This window comes from Amblyomma mixtum, chromosome 1 (assembly GCF_055824585.1).
Source record: "Amblyomma mixtum isolate Tamu chromosome 1, ASM5582458v1, whole genome shotgun sequence".
Lineage (NCBI taxonomy): Eukaryota > Metazoa > Arthropoda > Arachnida > Ixodida > Ixodidae > Amblyomma > Amblyomma mixtum.
The window spans coordinates 255,487,571-255,514,929 of record NC_143012.1 but is presented as its reverse complement, the minus strand read 5'-3'; the positions used below and the strand labels follow the sequence as shown (position 1 = coordinate 255,514,929).

General features: G+C 51.1%; 2 protein-coding genes and 1 pseudogene across 2 annotated transcripts; 1 reads left to right on the top strand and 2 right to left on the bottom strand.

The window, feature by feature from the left end:
* Nucleotides 1–1,697: 1,697 nt before the first annotated feature.
* On the bottom strand, nt 1,698–4,320 carry LOC149371512 (uncharacterized). The gene is made up of 2 exons (XM_089585193.1): nt 3,134–4,320; nt 1,698–2,646 (listed from the first exon to the last, which is right to left on the bottom strand). The coding sequence occupies exons 1-2, from the start codon at nt 4,303–4,305 to the stop codon at nt 1,698–1,700; spliced, it is 2,121 nt and encodes a 706-aa protein (XP_089441319.1). The 5' UTR covers nt 4,306–4,320.
* A 6,515-nt stretch (nt 4,321–10,835) lies between these two features.
* LOC149371511 (uncharacterized) lies at nt 10,836–12,515 on the bottom strand (annotated as a pseudogene).
* Nucleotides 12,516–20,468: 7,953 nt separating this feature from the next.
* On the top strand, nt 20,469–26,287 carry LOC149371510 (neprilysin-1-like). Its single transcript, XM_089580403.1, has 2 exons — nt 20,469–20,705; nt 24,113–26,287. Exons 1-2 carry the CDS (start codon nt 20,469–20,471, stop codon nt 26,285–26,287), a joined length of 2,412 nt encoding a protein of 803 aa, XP_089436529.1.
* Nucleotides 26,288–27,359: the final 1,072 nt, after the last annotated feature.

The window sequence follows — 27,359 nt, the reverse complement described above, 5'->3', positions numbered from 1 at the left end:
TTAATCCCCTCGTCTTGGCGGACACCGGATATGCGACACAAGCTCGCGACGAACGTCTCGTTCGAAAAGTATGCAGGATTCCTGAGAGGATTAAGCACTGCCGGACGGAACGGTGTCAGGGCGCCGTGACGAGGGGGCAAACGAGATGAGGAATAGCCGGCGACAGCGCGTCTAGCCGCGAACAGCGAAGGCCCGAGTTGGGTGACGCTGCGGGTATCGGTGAGGCGCCGACTAAACAGCCTTGGGAAGGCTAAGTCGCCTTGGAATGCAGGTCCGAGCTCGCAGTGTCAGCTACAGTGGTAGCTGCCCGCTTAAGCCCGATAATCCCGAATTCTGAGACGACGCCAAAGTCGAGGGTCATTGGGGAAACCGCCGTCACGTGCTTGCACGAGTGTGTTTTGTGTTCGTGTTTACTTTTATTTTGGAGGGAGAATGTTCTACCCCGGACATGCTGGCACTGGCTGGCACGACTGTGCGTTTGTTTGTTTTTATTTTTTTTGCAATGGAGAGGGTGTTTTGCCCTACGGAGGCTAGAGGGCTGGCCATGCTCTCGAGAAACCAATCATGGGAGCAGTGTCACATGATTGGGTGCTACCAAATGTGGGCCGGGCCTTTAGAGCTTTAAAACCGGGCCCCGGAGCCGGAAAAAGGGTTCTGGGCTAACGTTAGGTGCTATGCATCTTCGGCTATGCCGAGTAGGGACCTCCCCTAGTGTTAGCCAGTTCCACCTTTTTGTTGTTTGTCTTTTTGCCGCTTAATATGTCTCCAGTGCCTTAACTTGTATGTGATTGTAAATATCTGTACATAAACTTCAAGCATTCCCTTTATCCCTGCATCGTAACTCATCTTGAGACCGTCTCTGACGGGGCACCCCTGGTGCGAAGATAAAGCTTCAGTCTTCCAGTTAAGCAAACCGTCTCTGGCGGTGCACCTCTGGTGCAAGGAAGGAAGATAAAGAACTTGTGTGAAACTTTACTGGTACCATGACGTCATCTCTCACTCCCGGGTGAAGCTCTGTGGTACCACGTGCTGCTCTGCTACTTTGTGGTGCGTCTCAGGTATTTCAGTTTCCGCCTTTTCTTTCTTTCCGCGGCTCTTTAGTTCTCTTGACTTTCCGTTTGAAGCATTAGATTGACTTCTACAGCAACGCACCTCACCCAGTGAGCTTTCGCACTATAACCCGTGGAGCTTTATACGCAGCTGCAATGGTGCAACTCCCAACATTTCCCAGCCGCCATTCAGCGCATGTGTTGCCGCCGCCATGGACAACACTGAAGCGCCTACACCACTGTTCTGCGTCGCCTGCTTCTTCTAGAAAAGCGCAGTCATGCGGGAATCTGCAAAAAGCTTGTGGAGGCGAAGAAGTGGTCTCGGTATACACGTGCACTGCGCCCCGCAAGAGTCCGGCTTCGAGGTCCCCGTGGACGGAGCCACGCAAGGCGCATTCCGGAGATCGCCCTCGGTCCTGCTCGCCTCGCTCATTGGCCGGCAGGTTACCAGTCTCGACGCGGTGTGCCAACGCAGTCTACCCGAAAATCCCCTTGCACATGATTGGCTGTAAAATGAAGCATTTGATTAGTTACGAGCTAGAAAAGAAAAGGTCCACAAATGCACTGCCGGTGTCTTAGGCAACAAGTTTCGTGTTTTAATGCTAGAGTAAAATCGGCGTTGCCGCATGGGCAGAAAAACACATGGCGCTACGCACGGACGTCGCTAATCTTGAGGTGACGCACGACAGCTCTCCAGCAGTCCGTGTTCAGGGCGTCCAACTGCGTGTGTTGAGCGGGTCGGCAGACCAGAGTGCGCCGAATGATGCCTGTGAGGATCAGGTAGTGGTCTTGCAAGAAGTGCTCAGCCGCAGACAGCTCCAGCGTCACTTCCGGCTCCGTCTTTCCGGTGACCTCCATCAGGCGGGCCAGCAAGCACGACCGTCCCGCGAAAAGCTCGAAGTTTTCGGCGCACCGTCGGTCCGCTGGGCGCCGCAGGACGAAGTCGACGGCGCGGTTCAGGGCGGCCCGGTTCCTCCGCAGCGCCTCGAAGACGGCGAGGCTCGAGGGGTCGCAGCAGAGCTTCTCCGTGATGAATTTGAAGTCCACGACGAGCTTGTTCTGCGTCATTCCGCGGGATATCTCTCTAATAAACTGCCTGGGAAAAGTGGTCGAGAACCAGAGCGAAATATTTGTAGCTGCGGTGTTCATAGACAGCATGTAGGAAAATGCGGTCGCCGTTTCCAGTCTATCGATTTTATCCAGGTGGATGCTGATCTCGGTAATGGCTGTGTTGGCGGCCAGCGCGTGAAAGACATCTCGGACGAAGTCGGCCGCTCTGTCGTCCGCCATACTGAGCTGCAGACACCTGATGAACCGATTGGCTCTCAGCAGTTGGCAGAGGGCTGTTCCTCTGGCCAAAGGCTCCCCCATCACCATTGCGCTTAGGGTGCGGACGCATCTGCTGGTCGTCAGGGCGTCGCAGAGGAGCCTCAGGCCACCCTCCGAGAGCTGACAGATGTCCGGCAGGTGCAGCTCCCCGGGACACGCCGAAGGAGTGGCTAGGGCCGACAACAGGCCCGGCAGGTCGGGATCGGCCCAGGGCAGCTGCACGCGGCCGTAGCACTCGTCCTTGCGCAGCTGCTCTGCCAGAGCCGCCCTGGAATAGAGCGTAATAATAAGAGAGCAAATCACTCATTTGTATCCACCCAATTTGTATTTGTATCTACGGCGCATAAAACGCAAAAAAGGTTATCTGCCGCTTATTGCAGATTATCTTGGCCGAATAACTCCTGCCGATTGTCAGGCATAGTTTTTGCTGGTACGGAGGAAACGGTGTCAGCATTATGGTAGAAAGAATAGTACTTCAAAAAAGTATCTCTCAGAATCTGTAAACTTTGCTTGCCTGAACGAAGAATCTGACTAATGCCCTTCTATATAATGTCCATCTAATGAGTAGTGCTATATTGGTACACATTCGCTGTTGCGTTTAAATAATGTAATAAGAACGTGAGAGCCGATAGTTATTTTCAGAACATTTTCGCGCCAAACAAGATTTTCCTGAGGGAGACATCGTCTTGAAATGCCGAGCGTTTGCCCCATGACACTGATGTAGAACACGTCATGTAGAAGAGCCAGACCCCTACCTTTCTTCTTGGGAAGCCCGGAATCCAGCAAAAACTAGCTTCTTTAGTGTCTTGTTTGCGGGAAGAAGCTCACATAACGCTGATATTCCGCTGATCGGTAGCTGTTCGCTTGATAACTGGAAACATTCCAGCGCTGTGTTTTCTGACAGCGCATCCGGCCAGTCTTTCATGCTAGAGGCGTCGATGTCAACGTCCTCTATGTACAGCTCCCGAAGGCACGTGTTCTTTCGCAATGCGGACGCCAAAGCTTGTCCACTTGCGGCGTCCATGCAGCAGCAGCCTGTCAGCCTCAGTTCCTTCAAGGTAGTATTGATCTCGAGAGCGGGGAACAATGCCCTAGGCGGGACCGTTGAGTCCGGTATAAACAGAGTGAGCTTGGTCAGGGCCGGATTGGTTTTGAGGGCCTTCGCTGTGACAGAGATCTGCTCCTCCATGACCGGGTCGACGCTGAGCTCCTTGAGAACTTTCGATGTCTGAACAAGCTGCGCAACCGAGTTCATGTCCGGCAGGCCTCGGACAAAGTCTATGAGCGAGGAGACCGCCAGCGACTCGCAGTTAGCGAGGCATTCGAGGGCCCTAATGACACTTCGCGGTAATCGGTTCATGTCGGAGATATCGACTGCTTTGATGGAACTTGAGTTACGCCGCAGAAGTGCCTCAATTTCGGCTGCAAACTCGGGTTTGATGGCGCGAGCGTTGATTTTCAGCGTTTCAACGCCGATGACGACGTCGATGTCCCTCAGCACGAGGGCGGCAGACGGCCGCTCTTCGATCTCCAGCCGGCGGATGCTGCGCCAGGCGTCCCGCACCGGAAGGGGGCGCAAGCGGATGAAGTAGGGCGCTTCTTCCGACCTGTCGCCGGTGCGGACGGCGCACGTCACGGCCAGTTCTTCGACGCAGCGGTGGTGCCCGATGAGCCAGGAGAGCAGAGAGGACGCTTCGCGGGCGGCGGCTGCCGTGTCCCGTTCCGCCTTGCCGCGCGGTATCGACTGCAGGCGAAGACTGCCGGGCTTCGCTTCGACAAGCTCGAACGCGAAGCCGTGCATCACCTGGTTCCACGCTGTGAGGTCGCTGCTGAGCCAACACCGCTGCCGGGGGTCCACCGCGCCGCACGCCCTTTCGAAGTCCAGCTGCCTCTCCCACGCATCACAGTTAGTCCCGTCGTCCTGCATTTTAGTACCGGGTGGACCGATCGGTGGCTGCAGGCGTAGCGGTGCGCGGGTCTGCGTCTTCTTCTTCGAGCAGACGCGTGGCAGTTAGGCACGAGCCTTCATCTGGTTGCCCGCCACAGTTACGGTGTGCGCTGCGTGCGCAACTATAGGCCAGAAAAGACATACGAAGAAAGAAAGAGAGGCTTCGCAGATGCACTTATTGTGCTACAGGTGGCATAAACAGGAAAGGTAACACACATAGCGCTGAACTCCAACGCTTTTATTTTGGAAACACACGTCCAGATCGTGAGAATTCTAAAGTATGCAAAAAAAAAACGTACTAGAATGATTGAGGGAGACAAGGGAGAGTTACGGCAATTGCACTTCGAAAAAATGTTCCAACTGTTGGAGAAGACTGCGAAAGCTGTCGAGGATGAAAGAGTGCATTCAGCGGAAGCTCCTTGACCTCGACTACGGCCCGCAAGGTACGACCAGAGGAGTGCCAATGAGGCGCGTGTTGAAACTAGGGCATTGTTTCGGTGTGTTTTTAAAATTTTTTTTTTTTTCATTGTCGATGCGGCCTTGTCAGGCATCGAAAGACGCTTTGACACCGCCTCCACCTCTACAGCGAAGTCGATCCTGGCTAAGTAACTGACTTCGACTTTATGCTTTGTAGTGTATACTGTCATGCCGGGAAACCCGCCCGGATTCCAATTCTGCAGGACACAAACTTTCTCCTGCGAGCGTCCTTTTGACAAGCCCTGGTGCTGCGCCGCAAAGCAACGCGCCCTAACTCTCCCTTGAGAAGCCATGGTGCTGCGCCGTAAAGCAGTAGGGTCTTAAGGAGAAGCATCGGCGAGCAACATGCCTGGACATGTCGCAAGGTGCCAGACAGCGAGGCGCCGGTTTCCCTCTCCCCCGGGTTCCACCGCTCGCGGCAAAATTTGAAGCGGGTGCCCCGCGCGGTCGCTGGTTGGACTTCTCGGACTGCCGTCGAGTGCTGCCTTTGGATTGGCCAGTTTTGAGTGACCACCGTTCCTCAGGCTTTATAAGCCCCACCGCTGCAGCTTGGAGAGAAGAGACCGACCCACCGTGAGTCGAGTGCTGCGCACTTGTGGAGTCGGATGGTGTGACGCGTTGGTGTCTCGCTGGTCGTCGCTGTGCGAGAACAGTCGCGTTGTGTAGCTCTCAGCCCCCGTGCCGATGTTGTACTATATTACGCCCTGTACTATCGCGCTCAATATGAGTTGCAACGCGTAGTCATCGACCGGGGTTCGTTCCGTGGTGTGCCTCCTCCAAACAGTCGCTCGGAATTCTGGGGGAAACTGCTGTTCCAGGAAACAACAGCACCCCCGCTCAGGAAAAAGTTTCTCCCAGAATTCCGAGCGACTGTTTGGAGGAGGCACACCACGGAACGAGCCCCGGTCGATGACCGCGCGTTGCAACTCATATTGAGCGCGATAGTACATAGTGTATAAAGCGTTTTCTTAGTCTCACCGACGCCTGACTCGGAGTCTTCGCAACCGCCAAGAGAGCTGGCAGCGCTCAGTCACGAAACGGGTGGCGAGCACTACGGGACCACATCTATGGCACAACAATAGGGGATATTCAAAATTCCGCAAGTGCGCTTTCCCGCATAACAATGTTGCCCCTAACAAGATGGCCGACTTCGCTATAAAGGAACTACATGGGCTTCAGGACAGGCGCTAAAGGTGTGGATAGAATGTAAGAAACGTATTTTGGAAGAATCAAACAAAAAACCAGTCTTTCTTGCTTTGTTTCAGCTGGAAACGCATGGTCCGCCATCTTGTTGGGGGCAACATTGTTATGCGGGAAAGCCCACTTGCGGAATTTTGAATATCCCTTATACCTTCGGTATACCACCAACTTTTGATTATTTAGAGCGCACCTGCTTCGCGCCCGTTCCTTGGGTTGTGCGTCGGTGTCGGTGTAGTAGGCCGTCGACGTAGCCGGCAGAGCGAGCCAAGGCGTGGTTTGCCACGCTTCCCGTCGATGGAGAAGGGTCCGGCAAGAGCGGAGAAATGTGGCACGCTTCGGCTGAGGCGGCTGCTGCGAAACCCGCAGCCCGAAGAAGGGCTCGGCCGGGACGGCGGGGTCTTGCAGGGACATTCGAGCGGGAAAGGTGTGCTAGTCGAAGAACGATCCTGTGTAGAAAATGAGAGTGGCCTATAACCACTTATGACTAGATGTATGCATGTTTCTCTTAAATTCTTTACCATTGCCTACATTGTATTGGCTATGAGGGGCACCGTATGGGGAATGCTCCGGACTCATTTAAATCACCTGCGGTTCTTTAAAGGACGGGTGAACAGCGACGAAAAATCAAATGCACTTTTCAATGAAATGTACAACGCACGATGAACCTCAAATGGTTTAGATAAGCAGAAATACGAACTAGAAACATGACAGGCGGCTTTGTGACTATCGCGAAATGGTTAGTGGCTTTCATTGCCGCCTGTATGGCATGGTTTCTAATCCCACCTAAAGCCGTGCTTTTCAGCGTGTCCTTGTTTTTCTCGAGTTTTTTTTTTTTTTGCTGTGGACGGAAGGACAAAATATTTTTACGGGCAAGGTGAGGGGGAAAATGTAACAGTTGGAAGCATTCCTACACTAATAACACAGGCGTAGGGCGTAAATGTATTGACAGCACCGCTACTCTTCCCAACAGCTTCCACTAACTAGCCTAACTACGAATCATTGCTTCATATTACTACCAAGACTCTTGTTTGGGGCCAGCAACTAAGTTAAGGTACAAAAAAATTCTAAGGACGATTACGATTCTCCCTGATTCAAAATATGAGCGCAGCTCTGTCGGTGTCTCAGGCTGTATTGGCTCAATTGTTCTGCTTTGCGAGGTCGTCAGCACGTCTGGTGACGATATTAGCTCGATAGTAATTTTAGTGGAAGAAGACGACGATGTGCAATGCGCAGTGTTCGAGAATGTGCATATTAGTTCGCTAGCAAATTATAAAAGAAGACGGAGATGTGCGGTGCACGGCGCGAGAGCTTGTTGCAGTTCAACAGGAGGCGTGATCAGCTGCGGCGATAACCTAGTGTTCTCGTGCAGTGGCCAGCGAAGCTGACCTGTAATTCCAGTCGCGTCAATGTTCATTTTTATTTATTTATTGTTTCGCTCGGTTGCACCGACGGCGGCGACGCATGATTTGGCGCTTAACAGCTGCGCTCTAAAAAAGACAAAAAATTTTTGGTTCAGCTCCTTCAAGCGCAGGCTTATCACGTACAACTTGTTGTTCTCGTTTGTTTCTCTACAGCCTTAACAGGATTTGGTGTGGAAATGGCACGTGAGAAATCTATGCAAACTTGCAAAGTACGGTTTAAATGACGACAAGAAGTTTCCTTTTTATGGAAACATCATGGTGAAATAACACGAAGCTTTTCGCTGGCAGGCATGCCGAAACTGTCGCAAGGGTGTAGACTTCGTGAGCCCTCTGTCGTATGCTTATCTTGCGTGCCGGACCTGGAAACCTGCGCTGCTTTCTTCTTGTGGTCGTAATTACGCTCGGCGTTCACTCTGCGTGCACATTCGTGCACACTTTCCGTACTGGCGGAAAGGGGAGCAACCTCCGACACCGCCTTTCAGCCCCCGCCTGCTGCTCTTCCATCCTTCCGGAGGCGCAAGACGCGTGCTACTGCGCGCACCACTTCTTGGCGCTCGACGACGGGCGTTCTTTGTTCGAGGACCTATGAAAGAACGATATTCCGTCGTTCGTTAGAACGAGAGGCTCTGGACGCACGATTTCTCCCTTCCCACATTTCGCTTAGCATTTCATCACTGCTCCCTTCCTGAGCGTCATTATGTTCAAACAAAGAATGGTACTCTATTAGGAAACAGGGTGTGGGTTCTGTGGGCGCCCGCACGGTGCTTTTCTCTATGCCTTGTCGCTTCCGCCGCGGCTCTCTCTACGCGGAGTATGTGGCAAAGAAGCGTGCGTGAGCCTCTGTTCGAGCGAGCGCGGGCGGTGCTTCCAAACTTTCTTTCAATGAGCATGAGCGCCTTTTGTGGGAGAAAGCAAACACACAAGTGCTCGCTCCAAGAATTGCGCTGCGAAAGTACGTTCAGAAATGCAGCACTCTCATGAGTGAATGTCAAGCGAACTTTTATGCAAGTCTGGACATGTTGCTGTACCCGGAGGCGAAACTACGCAGCAAACAGCTAGATACTCAATGACTGCTACAACCTACAGCCTCAAAATCGCTGACATGCACCTGCTGCTGGGTAGAGGGGCCGTGGTAGTCGCCACCATCACTGATTTAGTTTTCCGAAGTTCAAGAATGTCCTTCGCCTTGACCACCGGTGACTCTGCTCGATGGAATGCCGGCTTCAGTGGGCTGTGGGGCACCACGCTGCAGCGTGCCGATCGTGGGACGGACTAGATTCTTTCTGTTATAAAGTTTCTCAATATTTACCAGAGAGAAAGAAAAAAAAACCATTGCAAACGTTCATCCTTCGCAGGGTTTCCGGGAGATGGAAACTTTGTATTCGGCTTGGCTGCCGCTTGACCGAGCACGCGGATTCAGCTGTATGAATAAGGCCATTTGTGGAGACGAACCTTTCCAGAAAGTCAAAGGTAATTTTCATGTACGCCTAAATTGCAGGCTTGGCTACGGTTTCCAGGCAGACGACACATTTTCGGCCCAAGCCTAGGCAAGTACTTTTCACGTCAGATAATTCCCGCGCTAGGTAAAGCGTAATTTATTAAACTCGCATAGATAGTGGCACCTCTTTTTTATTCGAGGTAAGTTGTAGGAGAAGCTCTCTCCTGATCTCGTTCGGTGGTGTGCGGCTTTTCTTGGTCCTGGACCGGATGTGCGCTGCGAGAGACTTGAGGACGGTGATACCCTACTATACCCAAATACTTAACTTGAGGCGTCTAGGTTTTATACTTCACTGATGAATAGCGACGAAATCCAGTCCGGTGTAGCAAAGCGACTCTCTCTGGCATCCTTCGTGAACGGTAGTAACTTTCAAACCATTTTGGACGCAGCACTGGTTAGGCCTGCGTAGCATTACTGGCTTACGAAAGGTGAGATATACCTCGAAGACAGTAATAGTGGAGTTATTAATTCGTGGCATAGCATAGCGCCGTTCAAGTACGGAGGGCAAAACACATCTCTAGAAAGACCGGACTGTGTGTTCATCAGATCCCAAAGCAGCTGCGACCAGGAAGGCAAAAAATGACGATTAAATGTTATAAGTTTAACTGCACATGCCTGCATCCAGAGCATTTTTAACCAAATGTTATCGCTAGATACCGCGTATTCATACCGAATCACGCCAGAACGTGCTCTAGACAAGCGTTTTGACCTCTGTACTCTGATATTGCATTAGGGTATGTTTGCATTAGTCTGCTTACTTTTGAGCAAATATAAATTCCGTCTGATTATTGCGCGTCCCAGACTCTGTGATTAAATCGATTTTTCCCTTGTCACATATTCAAAGAGTTCCCGCAAAACTACCGCAGCCTTGCGCGTTGTGAATCAACGAACATTAATGATCGTCCGGCTATGACAACTACTACAAAAAAAAAAGAAAAAAAATTGATGACGATTACGTTACTTCCTAATGCGAAACTTGAGCGCAGCTCATCAGCTGTTTCAGCTTTTCGATTGAGGCAAAGAATTCGAGCAAGACATGTATTTACAATTGCAGACAACTTGTTATTTTTCACAGATATTCCTTCTTCAAGAAACACCCCACTAACTGTTCTTGACTGTAAGGAAGGAAGCTTTGTGGTCGGAGAAATAGATGGATATACGCTCGACTTGCTGCACCAATGCCTGGTTCTCAAAGGCGAGGTCTGTGCAAATATTTCGCGAGGTTGTCACAGCCGCGGGGAAGCGTTACGAGTGAGAGGAACGGGATGTTCTCCCTCATGATAGGTATGAAATTCCTGTTTGTCTTTATATCCATATTAAAGTCCCCACCCACCCTGGCAGGTGGCAGTTAATGGTTGATTGCGAGAGTTCGCTCACCGTTGTCAGCGCTAACTCATGCAGACCACTTCTCTCTCTCATTGCGGTCTTTTCCTGCGAAACTTTTATGCACATAGCGTACGCTATTGCTGCTGCTTCTGCTTCTTCCGGACATTTCGATAGTATGGTGGCAGCTGCTATGCATTCTCCTTTGTGGTCAGCTATAGCCACACCATATGCCTCTTTGTGCCTGCATTCGGAAGAACCCTTTCAGCCGAATAACCACACAGGAGCAGTGGAAGACCGCGCTGCGCAGCTCGGACCTGTGGCAGCAAAAGCTGCACACAGAGAGAGCTGCCCAGGCCGCTGAGATCCAAGAGATCAAGGCCACCAAGCGAGAGTAGCCCACCTGTGCCAGAAGGGAGCCTTCCTCTTCAAAGACTCTATAAGTAAAGTTTATTCTCTCTCTCTCTCTCTCTCAACACCCCACGTACTTATTGGTGGTGGTGAAATCATTTATTTATACTATGTACAAGAGAGGTATTGCTTGGACCGTGCCTGAAGGGCCCGGCCCTCACAATAACTAGGAGGGATCCCTAGTCAGGGACCCCTGTGGCCTCCGCGGCGGTCTGGGCTCTTGTCATCGGGGCTCGTTGGTCCTAAAGAGTTGAGCAGCCGAGTAGGACAGCCTCCCAGTCCTCTCGGGTGGGGTGGGGGTGGGGTGGGAAAGCAGGATTGGCAGGGCATGCCCACACCATGTGATACGTGTCCGCAAACACTTCCCCACAGTGTTGACACTCGCCCGAAAAGGCCGAATGTTTGAGCACTGCCGGGCACAGAATCGGGTTGGTGTAGAGGCGAAGAAGCCAACGCTCCTCTGCCTTCTTGAGGCTTTTACAGGGGGGTGGGTATCGGCCGTGAGCGTTTTGATACAGGAGAGATATCTCCCGAAAAGTAACTGCCGGATTAAAATCAGTAGCCCGATCAGGCGGTGATAGAGGCGATGCCCGGTGGTTAAGCGCGCGGGCGGTAGCGTCCGCTACCTTATTTCCCTCTATCCGCGCATGTGCTGGGGCCCAGATGATGGTGCGCCGGGTTGGGAAATCCCGGTACTCACATCTGTGTAAAATTTGGAAGGCACGATCTGGAATTTGGCCCTGTTCAAACTTGCGGCAAGCTCCCCTTGAGTCGGTGATAATGACTCGGGACGTTGGATCCGCAGCTCCAAGTGCGATAGCAACTTCCTCCGCGAATGTAATGTTGGGGGCACGGAAGGTGAGGCCCTGAACTGGGTTGTTTTGGCGGAGAACGGCAGCCGTGTACCAACCCCCATGGTATGGACCGGCCGCGTCCGTGTAAAATACCCCTGGTCGAGCACCATACTGCTCGGAAATGGCCTCCGCTCGCGCGAGGAGGCGGCCATCATGGGCGTCCTTTGTCATATTATTGGGGAGGGGGCGAACCTGTACGGCGAAGCGCCGGGCCTCGGGCATGGATACCCACTTCTCTTCTTGGGTTGTGTAATTGATGTGGAGGCGGGTCAGTAGGCGGCTACCCGCACGTGTTTTGCTTAACCGCAAGTATTGATTGCTGGGATGAGCCTCGAGCAGCTCCCCAAAGGTGTTCGCCATCCCCAAGTCGAGCAGATGTTGGCTGGATGTTGCAATTGGGAGGCCGAGAGCTCTCTTATAGATTTTGCGGAGAATCACTTCGAGAGCGTTCTCATCGCATTTGCGCAGGTGGAGGTACGGTGCCGAATGCAGGATTCGGCTGGTTACGAGTGTACTGGCCAGCCGCAGGGCGTCTTTGCATCGCAACCCCCCTCGCTTTTTTGATACCCGGCGGACCATACGGCCCACCTGATCCCCCACCTTGCAGAGCTTCTTCAGCGTGGTGTCAATCTTGCGGTTCCTTTGTATGTAGAGTCCCAATACTCTGATTTCATCGTGTTCAGGTATCGGGCCACTAAGCAGGGAGAGGGCAATTTTGGTTGTGCACCTTGGATTGGGACGTATGTGCACGAATTCCGATTCGCTCGGGGAGCACTCAAGGCCGCAGCGGTGTGCATAATCGTCCACAATAGCCGCCGCTTGCTGCAGGTTGGCCTCGATTTCTCCAATCGAACCGTGTGTTACCCAGAGGGTGATGTTGTTCGCGTACAGGGTATGCTGCACACCCGGGACCTCACCCAGCAGGGTAGGGAGCTTCATCATGGCCAGATTGAAGAGAAGAGGCGAGAGGACTGCTCCCTGTGGAGTCCCTCGCGTACCAAGTTGGTACGGGCCATGTTCACTGTCTTGGAGTCGGATATATCATTGCCGATCTGTGAGGAATTGCTTAATGTATTGGAATGTGTGGTACCCACAGTTCACTTGGGACAGGTGGGAGGGGATAATATCATGCGTCACATTGTCGAAAACACAACGCAAGCCCAATGCGAGGACCACCTTGTCGTCGCTAGGGTGCTCGACGGGATCAAGAATCTCTCTATGAAGTTGCAGCAGCACATCTTGTGCGGACCGGTGTGGGCGGAACCCGTACATGGTGTCTGCAAAGGCGTTGTGCGTTTCTAGGTCGATGGACAGTCTGTCACGGACCATAGCCTCCATCAACTTCCCCACACAAGAAGTGAGAGATTTGGGCCGGAGGTTATCGGTGTTGAGAGGTTTGCCTGGTTTGGGTATGAATGTGACGAGAGCCGTCTTCCAATCCACTAGGAGAGGCGTACCTACCGTCCAGATGGCATTGAAGTATTCGAGCAGCCGCTCGTAGGCCGGTTCGGGTAGGTTAGCGAGAAGTTTCACCGTTACCTTGTCCCTGCCCGGGGCTGTCCCTCGTTTCATTTTTGCCAGGGCCGCTTTGAGGTCGTGAAGCTGGAACGTTCGATCCAGCTCTGCGTTCTCAGAACCTGCATACGAGTACGCCGGACCACGCGAATCCTGGTCTGTGTACAGATATTTGTCTCGGAGCGCGTCAGCCAGTTTGGCTGTGTCTCCGTTGAAGGTGTGAATTGCTCGTTGAAGATGTTTTTGTGTTTCGGTGAGGGTTTGGGTCGGATCAATGAGGCGCGATTCAAGCGTCCACTGACCCAGGAAGCCAGTTATGCGCACTTCCTTTCCGTAAAATGATCTGAGTGCAAAACGTTGTCAACGCCAATGAACATACTGAACGCCAAAGGCCTATGAGTTCAGCGCCACGTTTCTGGCACAACGTTGTCAATGCCTGCAGCCCACATCTCTATATCTCTCATCACCCCACGTCCACTGATCCACGGAGCCAGTTATGCGCACTCCTTTCCTTAAAATGATAGGTGTGTAAACTGTCAACGCCAACGCCAATGAAACCAATGAACGCCGACGGCCTACGGCTTTAATTAATCGGTTTTTGAGGAAAGGAAATGGCGCAGTATCTGTCTCACATATCTCGGCAGACACCTGAACCGCGCCGTAAGGGAAGGGGGGTAGGTAGGAGCGAAAGAAGAAAGAGAGAAGGAGGTCCCGTAGTGGAGGTCTCCGGAATAATTTCGACCACATGGGGGTCTTTAAAGTGCACTGACATCGCACAGCACACGGGCTTCAGCACGCGTTTCTGGCACAACGTTGTCAATGCGAACGCATGCAGCGCATGTCTGTCACTACCGCCACGTAGCTTAAAGCACGATTTAGGTGTCCACTGATCCAAGGGGAGAGAGAGTATAAGAGCACATGCGCTGTCTCGCGCTGATGTAAATCCGGGACCTCCCTCGCTCTTCGCACAGGAGTATGACCCATGGCATCGTAGGAAACAACTTCATAAAGAAAGCTCGCAAACACTCGAAGAACTAAGAAACAACTAAAATCATTCCTCTGCCTACCCAAACATAGCAATGAGGAGGGCTGCGTTTTCCGCCGCACCCAGACACACATACTGATGGCACAAGACTATTGAGACTACATTTGTGGTGTACCAGGACGACCAACTTGCACACTCTTCCACGGACTTTATTCAAGATGGATGGAAAACTTTATTAAGCAAGCGAGTTTGGGCCGTGCAAGGTCTCAGGGCCTCCGCACAGCCCTCATATTACGCGCATGTGTCCAGGCCACGTAGAGCCATGGCACTGGCACCCCGGTTCACACAGCGAAGTTGCGTGTCCGGGTCCTGCGACCCAAGGAGGGCCTCCCATTCCTCCCATGTACCGATGGCGGGCTGTCCCTGCGGGGGAGGATCGGCAGGGCAGCCGAAGAGGATGTGGTCCAGGGTGGCGTGCGATTCTTCGCAGAGAGTGCACTCTGGGGAAACATGGCGGAAGTAGGACAGACGCTGAGGGGTAGGAAGAGTTCGGGTCTGGAGTCGCCTCCAGAGGATTTGTTGGGAGTGGGATAGGCGGCCTTTCTTTATTCAAGAATAATACGTTCCCTGTGAGTGTGTGTGCATAGGGCGACATCAGTTGCCGCAATGTATCTTTGTTTTTGTAGAGGGACCGATGTCCCTTTTTGATCGTGAGTCCAAATAAACTTCTCTCATGAAAATAATACAGTAAAAATTTAAACCAAGGTACGCGCCCCATGAGGCCTCGGAGAGCTGGCTAGCTCCACCCTTTGGGACCGAATCATCCCTACGCACTCCTGGCACAGTAGTGGCAATCCCTTTTTCCGGAATGTCGAGCCAAACCTGGATTGGAATGGATTGTAAAACATTTATTTCGTCGAGAGCAGGTTGCAAGAGACATGTACTAGATGGCCGCAAGCCCATGGCTGGCGGCGACCTGATTGGCCCGCTCGATTGCCCGTACTTGCATCTTGGGGTCCGAGCTAACTAGCACGGCCTCCCACTGCTCGGGAATGGGGAGTTGTGTCAACTCCGCCGGAGGCGGATAATTTCCGCAGTTCCACAGAATGTGGTCGTATGTGGCCCTTTCAACACATTTATGGCGGTTTGGGTCGTCCTGGACAGGGCACATGAGGGCAAGCACTGCCGGATTCAGAAGGAAGCGTGTTTCAGAAGGATTCAGAAGGGAGCGGCGGACACCTGAACCTTCCCTTACGGCGCGGCTCAGGTGTCCGCCGAGATATGTGACAGATACTGCTCCATTTCCTTTCCTCAAAAACCAATTTACCAATTTATTTATCAGAAAGCTGCGACTTCTGTTTCGCTCGCTTTTGTGCCGACGAAATATACTTGAACTGCGACTTCCACTGAATTCGCGAAATTGAGTTCGCGAAAATAAGCCGTTCACAGTAGGCCCCAGCAAATACGCGAGGGTCAGTGGAAGAAGAAGTGTAACGGCAGGAGCAACCCGTCGCCACCAGCTTTCGTCCGGTCTCCTCCAGTGAATTGAACCAAGGTAGCGCTCTTTTCGTAGCCTAGAACATTACGCTAGAAGCACTAGTACTTCTAGCACCATGGCCTAGACGGGGCGCTTTAAAAGCCGTGCATAAAAGCGGGCGCCAAGGCTTCGCCCGTCACACCTCCCAGCCCCCTTTTGTACGCTGCTAGTCTAGCTACGTACAATCGGGGACAAAAGTCTCCGGACCACGTGTTCCTCTAACGAATCCGATAGCTCTGCTATTAGTCGGCGGCTGGAGACAACACTTGTGGAGGTAAAAGTTAAATTTTTGTTCTTTCATCTCCACAAGTGCGGTCTCCAGCCGCTGTCTGATTGTAGAGCTGTAAGCTTCGTTTGAGGAACACGTGGTCCGGAGACTTTTGTCCCTGACTGTACCTGCCTCTTTGCGCCGCCATAGCTATGTGAGGAGCGTAGGGAGGCAACGCTTAGTGCTGCTGTCTGAAACTATTTTGCCCCGTCCCGCTTACAGCTTTGGCTTGACTCTGCATGCTCAAGCTTTAGAATCGATGTGTTGCTTGCATAACGTGTGCGGGCGCCACAAAATTGCTGACCTCGACTAAAGATTGTAGAGGAAAACATTCGGTCAGTACACGATCCGGTTGCTTTCACTCAATGAGTCAACGCAGATAGTTGATGAAACCAGCGAAATCTTGGGTTTTGGGGAATATCCTACAATCCTGCAGTAAAAAGTTTGCTTTTTCCTATTCCCTCTTTCCTCCCTGGCAAAGACAATCAGGCCAGAGTCGACCAGGGTGCCGTTTTAGAGGCAAAAAAATTAGATGTTTTATATTGTCTTTTAAAGGTAGTCACCGTTTCTTGCACTGTTTAACCCTACTTTCTGATCATCTCTCAAAGTATATTTAAAAGGCAGACTGCGACTGCGGTGATAGCGGCTCTGCCATCGGCAGGGCTGCTACAGGGAAAAACAAATTCTGGCATATGTGATACATACCGTCAGTCTTACTCCAATTTTAAAAATTTATTTTAAATCCTCTTAGTGCTCTCAATTGTAGTTTTAATCAATCGTATGCACCTCATTTAATGTCACTATTATTACCGCTACATCCTGCCATGTTATCGCGTCTGTGCAGTCTGTTATGTCAGAGTTTGCTGGCGCCGAGGTTTGTCTAGACAAGGAGTTTTTGCCTGCTGAAAAAGAAAGTCGGCAGCGACACTTGAGACTGCTTACGCGTGAGAAGACGTAAGCCCGCCCGCTCACTTCGTGAACGCAGTCGCTGCGCGCTGCTACGTGATGTAACCCGCTGCCATGCAGCTGGCAATTCTACCTCTGCATGGCGTTACGTAGCCGCCGCTGCGACGCCACCGCACCTCTTCTGATCTGCGCGTTACTTCGAAGGAGTCGCCATCCTACCGCGGCCCGCGCCCCCTGCGCCACTATCTGTGGCGACAGGTTGCGTTCGGATGAGCCGACCGTCTGCATGAGGTCATTCTCAAATTTACATTCATAGATCCCTGTGAGTCCTCATCGGTTAAGCGGTGCACCACTGCCCTGGGGTGGCAGGTGCTCCCAGCGGTGGGATTTGTGCGATCCAGGATGCTCCTCCATGGCGACCTCGCGCGACCAATTAATTTAACTGCCACCTGCCAGGTTGCATGAGGACGATATCTTTTGTCGGTACTTATCACACACAGAGTAACAGGCGTCGATCTCTATTCTTCCCTCCCTCCCTCTCCTTCCCTCCACTCACTCACTCACTCACACACTCACTCACTCACTCACTCACTCACTCACTCACTCACTCACTCACTCACTCACTCACTCACTCACTCACTCACTCACTCACTCACTCACTCACTCACTCACACACACACACACACACACACACACACACACACACACACACACACACACACACACACACACACACACACACACACACACACACACACACACACACACACACACACACACACACACACACACACACACACACACACACACACACACACACACACACACACACACACACACACACACACACACACACACACACACACACACACACACACACACACACACACACACACACACACACACACACACACACACACACACACACACACACACACACACACACACACACACACACACACACACACACACACACACACACACACACACACACACACACACACACACACACACACACACACACACACACACACACACACACACACACACACACACACACACACACACACACACACACACACACACACACACACACACACACACACACACACACACACACACACACACACACACACACACACACACACACACACACACACACACACACACACACACACACACACACACACACACACACACACACACACACACACACACACACACACACACACACACACACACACACACACACACACACACACACACACACACACACACACACACACACACACACACACACACACACACACACACACACACACACACACACACACACACACACACACACACACACACACACACACACACACACACACACACACACACACACACACACACACACACACACACACACACACACACACACACACACACACACACACACACACACACACACACACACACACACACACACACACACACACACACACACACACACACACACACACACACACACACACACACACACACACACACACACACACACACACACACACACACACACACACACACACACACACACACACACACACACACACACACACACACACACACACACACACACACACACACACACACACACACACACACACACACACACACACACACACACACACACACACACACACACACACACACACACACACACACACACACACACACACACACACACACACACACACACACACACACACACACACACACACACACACACACACACACACACACACACACACACACACACACACACACACACACACACACACACACACACACACACACACACACACACACACACACACACACACACACACACACACACACACACACACACACACACACACACACACACACACACACACACACACACACACACACACACACACACACACACACACACGGGCGTCCGGAGGGGGGGCAAGGGGGGGCGGCTGCACCCCCCTGGAAAATCACTCACTCGAACCGTGAGTGATGGCCGCACGCCAGGGGCGGTGGTGCGCTCAGCCAAAAGGGTAAAAGCAGCCCCGCTTCGACGCTTGGTCACATCTGCGAAATGCCGCGTCCGGGCGCGCGTCGTTCCGCCGTTTTCAAACCACGCCACCGCCAGCTCTGCTGAAGGACGACCTGTTGCAGACATGCAGCGGCACCGGCGAGCATGTGTTTCGAGATGGGTGTCTGTTTCTTTGATCTCTAGAGAGATAGCGACACGGAGGCAGACAGTGCACAGGGCACAGGTCGCTCGCTATAATCATGATACGTTCGTACGCCGGCCACCGATGAATTCTTGAGGGGGGAAGGACAAATCAGCCGTGTCCACCCCCGCTTTGTCGGGCTGCTCAGGGGCAAGCGGGCGACGAGTTGGCGCCGCCGCCGCTAGCTGTCTCCTCCGATCCACGGGAGAGCTCAGTGCGGTAGAAGCGCCGCTTTCAGAACCTTCGGCAAAGGGGATTAGCTGCTTTTCACGGCGACGCAGTCTCCAGAGGCGCCCCCACACCAGCGCTCCTTGCGTCTTCTCCGAAAACCAGCGCCTTTGGTCAACGCAGCCCGATGGCGCCTGCCTGGCTCGCCTGTCACCTCTGGCTGGGCCTCAAATCACAACAGCGCCCATGTACTGTGCGTGTCAGTGCATGGTAAAGAGACCCAGGTGGTCGACATTATCCGAAACTCTGTACTGAACCCCATAAAAGCACAAAAACAAATTTTCCGACCGAATTAGTTGCGGGTGTCCCTTCCCCTCGGAAGTCGCGCGGCGTTCCTTACACCCCAAAAGTGCGCATTCGTGGATATTGTGGCAAGTAAGCCCTTGCACGTGTGCGCGCCTCTGTGTCTGTGCTTCGGTGTTTTTAGTGGCGGGTTGTCAACGAAGGTGAGAACAACCAAGACAGCGGACGAGAAAACGACGAGCGGCGAGCAGTGTGTGTGCTGTTGCTCGACTGTGCGGATGCGCGAGCAAGATGGAGCGAGGTGTATGAAGCTGCGAGCGTGCATTTATCTTGTAAATAAGTTTTCGTTGTATATATAGTCATCTTTTGTTTTCAACGTACTCGTTCAACCATTTTTCCAATCAATATATATGATGACTGTGCACTGAGAGCGTGTAATGAAGCACAGAAATGAATTTATCACCCGTGTAACTACGCAATTCGCCCAGAAAAATCCGAGGCGCCTACAGTTGCTGTTCAAGGAAGACTGACTGAGTGACTGTAGTTGCGTGTTTGTGAACATATTGCGCTGTGTGCTGGTCGTCAATTCGGGTGAGTCGAGAACCCGTATGCAGTAAGACTGAGCACTTCGAGTATTGATAGTATCTTTTTGCATTTTTATTAATTTTAATTGTTTCTTTGTTGATAAACTCCAATGTATCTCTACAATCCACGCTTTAATTTGCTGCTTGTAATTTTCTTTCATGTGTGTATTTTACTTATTTTTTATTTATATATAAATAAATAAATTTACTCCGCAAATAGAGCCTTTTCGCTACGAATATACCCCCCCCCCCCCCTCCGGCGCCAACAACCAATGGGCCCCCCCCCCCTGCAAAAAATTCTGCGGACGCCCTTGCACACACACACAAGGCTCACATCTTAATAAAGACCGCTCTGGGCACATTCCGTACATAAATGACGTCCCTCCCATGTTCTGCTGCTGCTACCGCTGTAGCTGAGTGTGCAGTTGCCGAACTCCGCCATGACCGAGCCGCTGCGGAAGAGTGCCTCGCGCAGGAGTTCCCTGTCGCAAGGGTCGCCGCACCGGGTCCCTCGGCAACAGCGGTCGATCTCACTGAGGGATGCCCCCCGCGGCCCAGAAGCGGCCGCCAGAATGCTACTGGCTACCTCACGCTCCAAGGAACGGCGTCGGTCTTTGCAAGGTGTCAGTGGCGAGCGTCATGACGAGCCTGAGGAGACAGACGTCGGCCAGAAGCCGGTGAGGTTGCAGAGGCGTGCTTGAACGCAGCGCTTATACTTCGGCGTTTCCATCTAGCTGGTCTGTGCAGGCTCCTATTAGTTATAAGAAGAGACTAAGTAAGATCAGCAGCAGCCAGGGGATTTTGGGCGAAATTGTCAGTTGCTCCTAATCAGTCCAAGTTGGTGCTGTTTTCAGCGTTCTATGACGAAATTCCCCAGCTGGTCCCGGTCGAGAATCGACACGGACCAACTGGCGATTTCACCGTGTAAACCACTCCGCAAATGCTAGTTGTTCCCAGCTGGTTCCCAGTGGGTCCGAATTGGCTGGTGGTAGTACAAGCCTGGAACTGGGACCGACAAGAAATTAAGCCATAAACAATTTTGACGACACCAACAACCTGCTCTTGGTTGGTTTAATTTGGAACCAACTCAGAGAACGTGAGAATTTCGTCGTTAGCCTCTTTGAACTGCTCGCCTAAGCTATATTCATGCGGGATGCCTTTAGCAACAGGTTCATGGACACGAGGTACAAAATCGCCCAGAATCCTTCGCCTTTGCCTAGGCTGACTAGCTGTCTGCCTGGATGTTTGCCGAGTCGCCCCTGGAGCAGTCTTGTACACTTCGCAAAAAATGAGGAACCCATTTGCACTTACAGTTACTTTACCTGAAATCTAACTTATTTCAGTGATAAATTACAGCCCCTGAAAAGTAGGTGAAAATTACAGAGACGTAATCGACTACTATTACGCCAATTTTCACTTATCATTTGACAGTATAGGAAAAATATACGCGAACGAAAATGAGCTGGAGTGGCTTTCTTGATCTGTACACTTTTGTACAATTTAATAGCGACACTCAAGAGAATCTCGATCAACCCGTCAGAAGGAAGGGCATTGCTTTGACGTAGAAGACATTGCACACCATCCTGTGCATTACGCGTAGCGCCGCGTTTCGCTGTTAGCGCTCGGAGGGGACAAAGAGTAAGCTCGTGGACTGCGTGGACTACGCGTCCACAGTCATGGACTGAGAAGCGCGGAAAACGGGGCGATTGAAATGCAGGCCGTTGAGTCTTCATGTGCGGATCTCCTCGTGAGCGCGGCTTCTCCACAGCTTGACCTGTGTTGCTCTAGAGAATTCCGTGCTACACCAGTGTTTGCCACCGAGTTCAGGCTGTCGAAGTTATGCCACTCGTTACAATTTCTTTTGGAGAAATGATAGATTACCAGCAGTCGGTTACTGAACAAAATAATAGGATTACGGAGAACGTTACACCTTGGAAAAGGTAAACAGTATATTACAGAATTCGAAGAAAATATAACTTATTACTGGTAATCATTTGTAACTTTTGGAGTAATCATTAGAACTTAATTCCTGGCATAACGTGGTCCCTTCCATTAAACTAATTTTAACCGCTATCGGTGCCACATGATGTCCTATTTGTGAAGTGTTCATTGTCCACCGCTTCAATTTATTAGTTACTGCCTGTCACATTGTTCGCGCAATGTATTCAAGCATGTTAGATGTAATCTTTTTGTGCTTGTTTGTTGTACATTGACGTTTTTACACAAATTGTTAACCCCACTCCTGCAGTAGCCCCAATTGGTGCTGCAGTGTGTAAAATAAAATAAAATAAATTTGCAATGCTTTACTTGCAAGTCTGCCCTAGTCCTCGGCAACTGCAGCGTGGGCTGAAATAGCGGCATTTAATGCGGTCCCTGCTGTAGATGTTTATTAAATGTGGCACATCAGTACTACTGTGCCACAGAAATCTAGCTAAGTTCGAAATATTAAAAGAAATTCTTCATGTGACATGAATTAAGGAAGTAATCAGTTGTCAGCATCCACTTAGCGCAACTATACCGCTACAAAGGAAAAGGGCGTAGCTTTTTCACAATTTCCGCAGGTCAGGAAACATTTGTTCGTGTCATGCTCACCAATGGATGATGTTCAAATTGCGAAGATCACGTTAAAGGTGTGCAGCCTTTCTTTGTATCAGCACAGCTGTGCTGATAGAATACTAGAGCACTTACAATCTTTAGAAAAATCCTGTTTATATCTGAAATATTGTTTTTTAACGTATTTATTTCTGCGTCTGTGAAGAGTAAGTACCGGACACGTATTTTAAGGCGATAGCGTTAAGGGCCTTATTCAGCGCAGTATTCGGCGCTGCAGTTAGCGTGTGTAGAAAATCCGAATTGATCGGGAGGACCGTGACATCACTACCATATGAGTTCGCGCTGGTAATTTAAACACCCTGCAACGATTACACAGTACAACAGTGATGACATCACTACACAATTCCTCCTTGGTTGACAAAGCCATGACGTCATTCCATCACCATTACTTAGGGCTTCTGAAGAAAAAAAAGTTCGGCAGAGACACTTAAGACTGCTTACGCGAAAACATTACTGTCCCTGGGTGGATTGACAATCCTCAACCACGCATTAAAGGAAGGGGTAGAGAGTCTGGGAAGGCATACTTTTGACGGTGTATATGTCGCCCGTTCGAATCCCTATCGCAGGCTAGCTTCCAACTTGACTAGCACATGTAAGCTATGTGCAATAAGAAATCGGATGACACCACCTGGAACGCTGTACGACAAAGGGTCGCGTCACAGTTTTGGTAGGGATGTAAACGGGAAAGCTGGCACCACATGGCGGTCGGGCTACGGAGAACGACATGTATAGGATTGACTGAAGTGGCAGTGCTCTTCTTGCTGTGTGCGTCATGTGACCGCTTGATGACGACACCTTACTTTTTTTGCATAACTGGGATTCTTTGTACCATCTGTGAGCACACACATTAACACACGACGCCGGCATTTCGCGTAATGGCACTAGTAAGGCTTTCCCATCGAAAAGCAAATACTCTGAAAAGAAAAATGCTCTTGCCGGGACTAGAACCGCTGCATCTTAGGTCGTGAGCCGGGCGCGTTACTCATCGAACATTGAGGAACGTCCAGTCATTGCTATAGCTTAGGGGCTTTATGCGATCACCTCATACCGCTTATAGCTAGCAACGCTATCCCATTGCACTCTTAAGGATTCTTAGTACCCCAGAATTTTTCGAAGCTGTAATAGTACCGAATTTTGTGAAAACCTTTAATTTGCTTTCGTAGTTATCCGTGCTGAAGCACTGTTTGTAGTGTTGTTCTTTGCATGCTGGACGTCAAAATCAATTCAAACATCGATTCTGGTGTCTTGAATCAAAGTATCAAACAGCTATATTCAAGTGCATCTTGTTGTCTCTTTTCATTATCTTTACTCTGCTGAAAATCACATCCGACGCACCCGTTTCAAGATGTCGGATTACGCTTTACACAATAGTTTCCAGCTACAAATCTGAGCTCTGAATAAAGTTCTTTGACGTACGATATTATGTACACAGTGATCACCATCTATCAATATGACTTTTTATTACGTACAGACGCCTGCGGAAGAAAAGCCAACACCTGATACAAGCGACGGAGGAGTGCGGCGGACTGAGGCCACCACGTCTCTACATCGGTCAGCTCAGCGCAGTCCAGGCAAGACCTGCCTTCTGCACACCTCCTTCACGTCCCTGGTCGCCGCGACCTTGGCAGCTCTCTTCATCGGCCTTATCACATTTAGCAACGCTCGAAATGACTACTACAACAAGCGGCGCATGCAAGCACAGGCAGCCGCCGTCTCAGCCCAAGCCACCCGCTGCCGCAATGAGGCCTGCCGCCGGATCGGGGAGCTGCTCAAGGATGCCATAGACAGTCGAGTGCAACCCTGCGATGACTTCCACGCGTACGTGTGCGGCTCATGGTCCCGAACGCACCCGGGACAGACCATCGCTCAGGCCATCGCGTCGACTTTCCTTGCGAATGTCACCCGACGTGCCAAAGACATCCACGTACGTTTTCCGAACGCGTCCGCGCACCAGACGGCTGTACAGAAGGCTGCAAGACACTTCGTCGCTTGTGACAACATCGTCGCGGCTTCGGAAGACCAGTCTGCAGACGTCAGACAGGTTCTAAGGAAAGGCGGCATCACATGGCCGAGCCGTGCTCCTGGGAAATCTGCACCGCATGTCCTAAACGCCATGTTTTACATGTCTCATGTCATCAAGATTCCTGTGCTTCTAGACGTCTCCATGGAGCACGGCACCAAGCCGCACGTAGTGATCCGGAGACCGGAAAGCGCAACCATACTGTTGGAGGACGTGAAACGGCGCGTGAAGTTCACGGCGTTGGGAAAGTACGAGCGGTACTTCCGTATCGTTTATAACAACTTCTCTAGGAGCGACGATTCCACAAACGCCGAAGAACGGTTCAGAAACATAGTCCGCCTTGAGCACGCGTTGATATCATTCCTCAGATCTCCAGAACGTAGTAAGCAGTACGAAAATAACGATACCTGGCTTACAAATACAGCCAACGTCCACCACCTCTCACGGGCTATCTCGAAAGAGCGCTGGCTCAACGCGTTCCACGTTTTCATGACCATACCCGAAAAGCGCAGCGTTGAAGTCGTCGTACATGACGGCGTTTACATGCAGAGGCTATTTTCGGTCCACGAAAAGCTTGGCGAAGCCGACTTTGCAGAGCTTTACTCTTGGCTGTGCGTTCAAGCCCTCGTCCCATTCACAAGCGGACGCATCTTAGCTGCTAGGGACGTGGGATCGCTTGTCTCTGCGCTAGAAACACACCGGTTGCTCTGCTTCACTACCACCGACAATGTCTTCCACTATGCGCTAGAGCACCCTTACATCAGCGACGTCGCCAATACAGAGGTACAAGAGGATGTGGCCAAGCTTATAAAACAGATAAGCCAATCTTTTGTCCAGGTTCTTCAGCAAACAGGATCACAGGCACTGGCTAATAAATGTGCCGCCTATTCCGAAGATAGTTTGGCGGATGTGCACGCGGAGCTCTTCAGGCGGTCGACTCCTAACTACTTCGAAGACGTTTACGCACATTACCCCGACATGACGCTGAGTGCCATGACGAACTGGCTGCGCATGGCAGAATTTATTCCCACTTCCGTGCTGAGTGGCGGCTGGTTAGGCAGCGCGGGAAACACCATGGAAGCGAACTACATGCGCGCATGGAGTAAACCCATGGAAGCAAGTTACCTGGATGTCCCATGGTACTCACTGCGTGTTCCCAGCGCTATCAAGTTCGCTGGAATTGGGTCCCGCCTTTTTAAAAAGCTGCTCTTAACTAAGCGGGCCTGCCGCAATGCTGTTGTTGAGCTGTCCGATGACACCCTTGACTGCCTTGCAAGTACGCGCAAGGACCAGATCCAAAACTTTGAGGCGATCAAGGCGGACATTTGGGATGCCATGCTTTCGTGGAGCGTGCTCTGGGCTTCGTTCAGAGCTTTCCCGGAGTCGAAGGACAACGTGACGGTGCTCGAGTACTTTCCTCGTCTTTCTCAGTCAGCGCTGTTCTTCATTGTGGGCTGCCTGCTGACTTGTGGAGAGGCGAGAGACGTGGCCGAGGCTCAGTGCAACCTACCTCTCAGACACGACCCAAATTTCGCCGCAGTGTTTTCCTGCATTCAGGACTCCCCTATGCATCCCAGAAGTCAGTGCCCGCGCTTTTTTGCGGGTCGAGAGAAAGCCGTAATATAACATTACCTGAGTGCGCATTTGCGGTAGTAATTAAAAGTAATGTTTGAGTCACGTAAAGACGTCCAGTTTAGTGTAATGGATTTTCGCAGAATAACTTTTTTGCGGGCTAGTTGGTTCGTTTCATTGAAAGGTAGGAGTGCCTGAATAAGACAAGGACAGGAGACATAGAAACAAAAACGACACCACTAGCGCAGACTTGCAACTGTTTCATGCGCAGTCCTACCTTTTAATGAAACTTTTCGTAGTATCTTGGAACGAGAGCAGGTTACACATGATCATAGATAAGAGTAATTTGCAACGGCAGAAAATGCGTTTGAACGAGCACCAGACTTTTTTTTACCATTTGGTTTCATTACCATAACTAGCATCATCGCAGTATTCACTTACGATTTATATTCATTGCAAACCCAGCTCTCTTCCTCGTTAATATTTTGGCTATAGGTATAAGCCCCTGCAGTCTACGTTCACCAATTCTCTACTGTCGCAATTTCATTCACAATCACTTCTTTCTTTAATACAGCTTAGCAACCTGCAGACTGACGCTATCGTCTGCTCTGACTTCACCTTCCTAAGCAGTACAAAGAATTTGCTTGCCAGTGTGTTAAATGGGCTGCTAAACGTGTTTTCGGGCAATTTGCCTAACCTTAATGCAGTATTCAAAGATGCCAAAACGAAAAGGCGGCTGTTGGGATTTATTCCGAAGCAGCAGATTGGATTTATTCATTATAACCCCAGATTACACCCTTAAATCCGTTGCTGTTTTTTTTTGTAATTAAAGGTTCGTTGGGATCTTCTGTACCAGAAGTACACCGTAAGGTACGGAGGTGGTGGTGAAAACATTTATTTGGAAGGAACAGGAGGTATGTTTGGATCAGCCCGTAAGGGACCGATCCTTACAAGAACTAGGTGGAGGTCCCTAGTTTGATATGCCAATTTCTAATGGATCGACAATCCTACATTCGAATACAAGATACTCGGCACGCGGGGAACCCTCCAAGGCGCGGCACTTTCCCCGCTGCTCTTCAATCTGGCCATGACGCACCTACCGGCCCCTGCAGCTCAATGGTGCCGC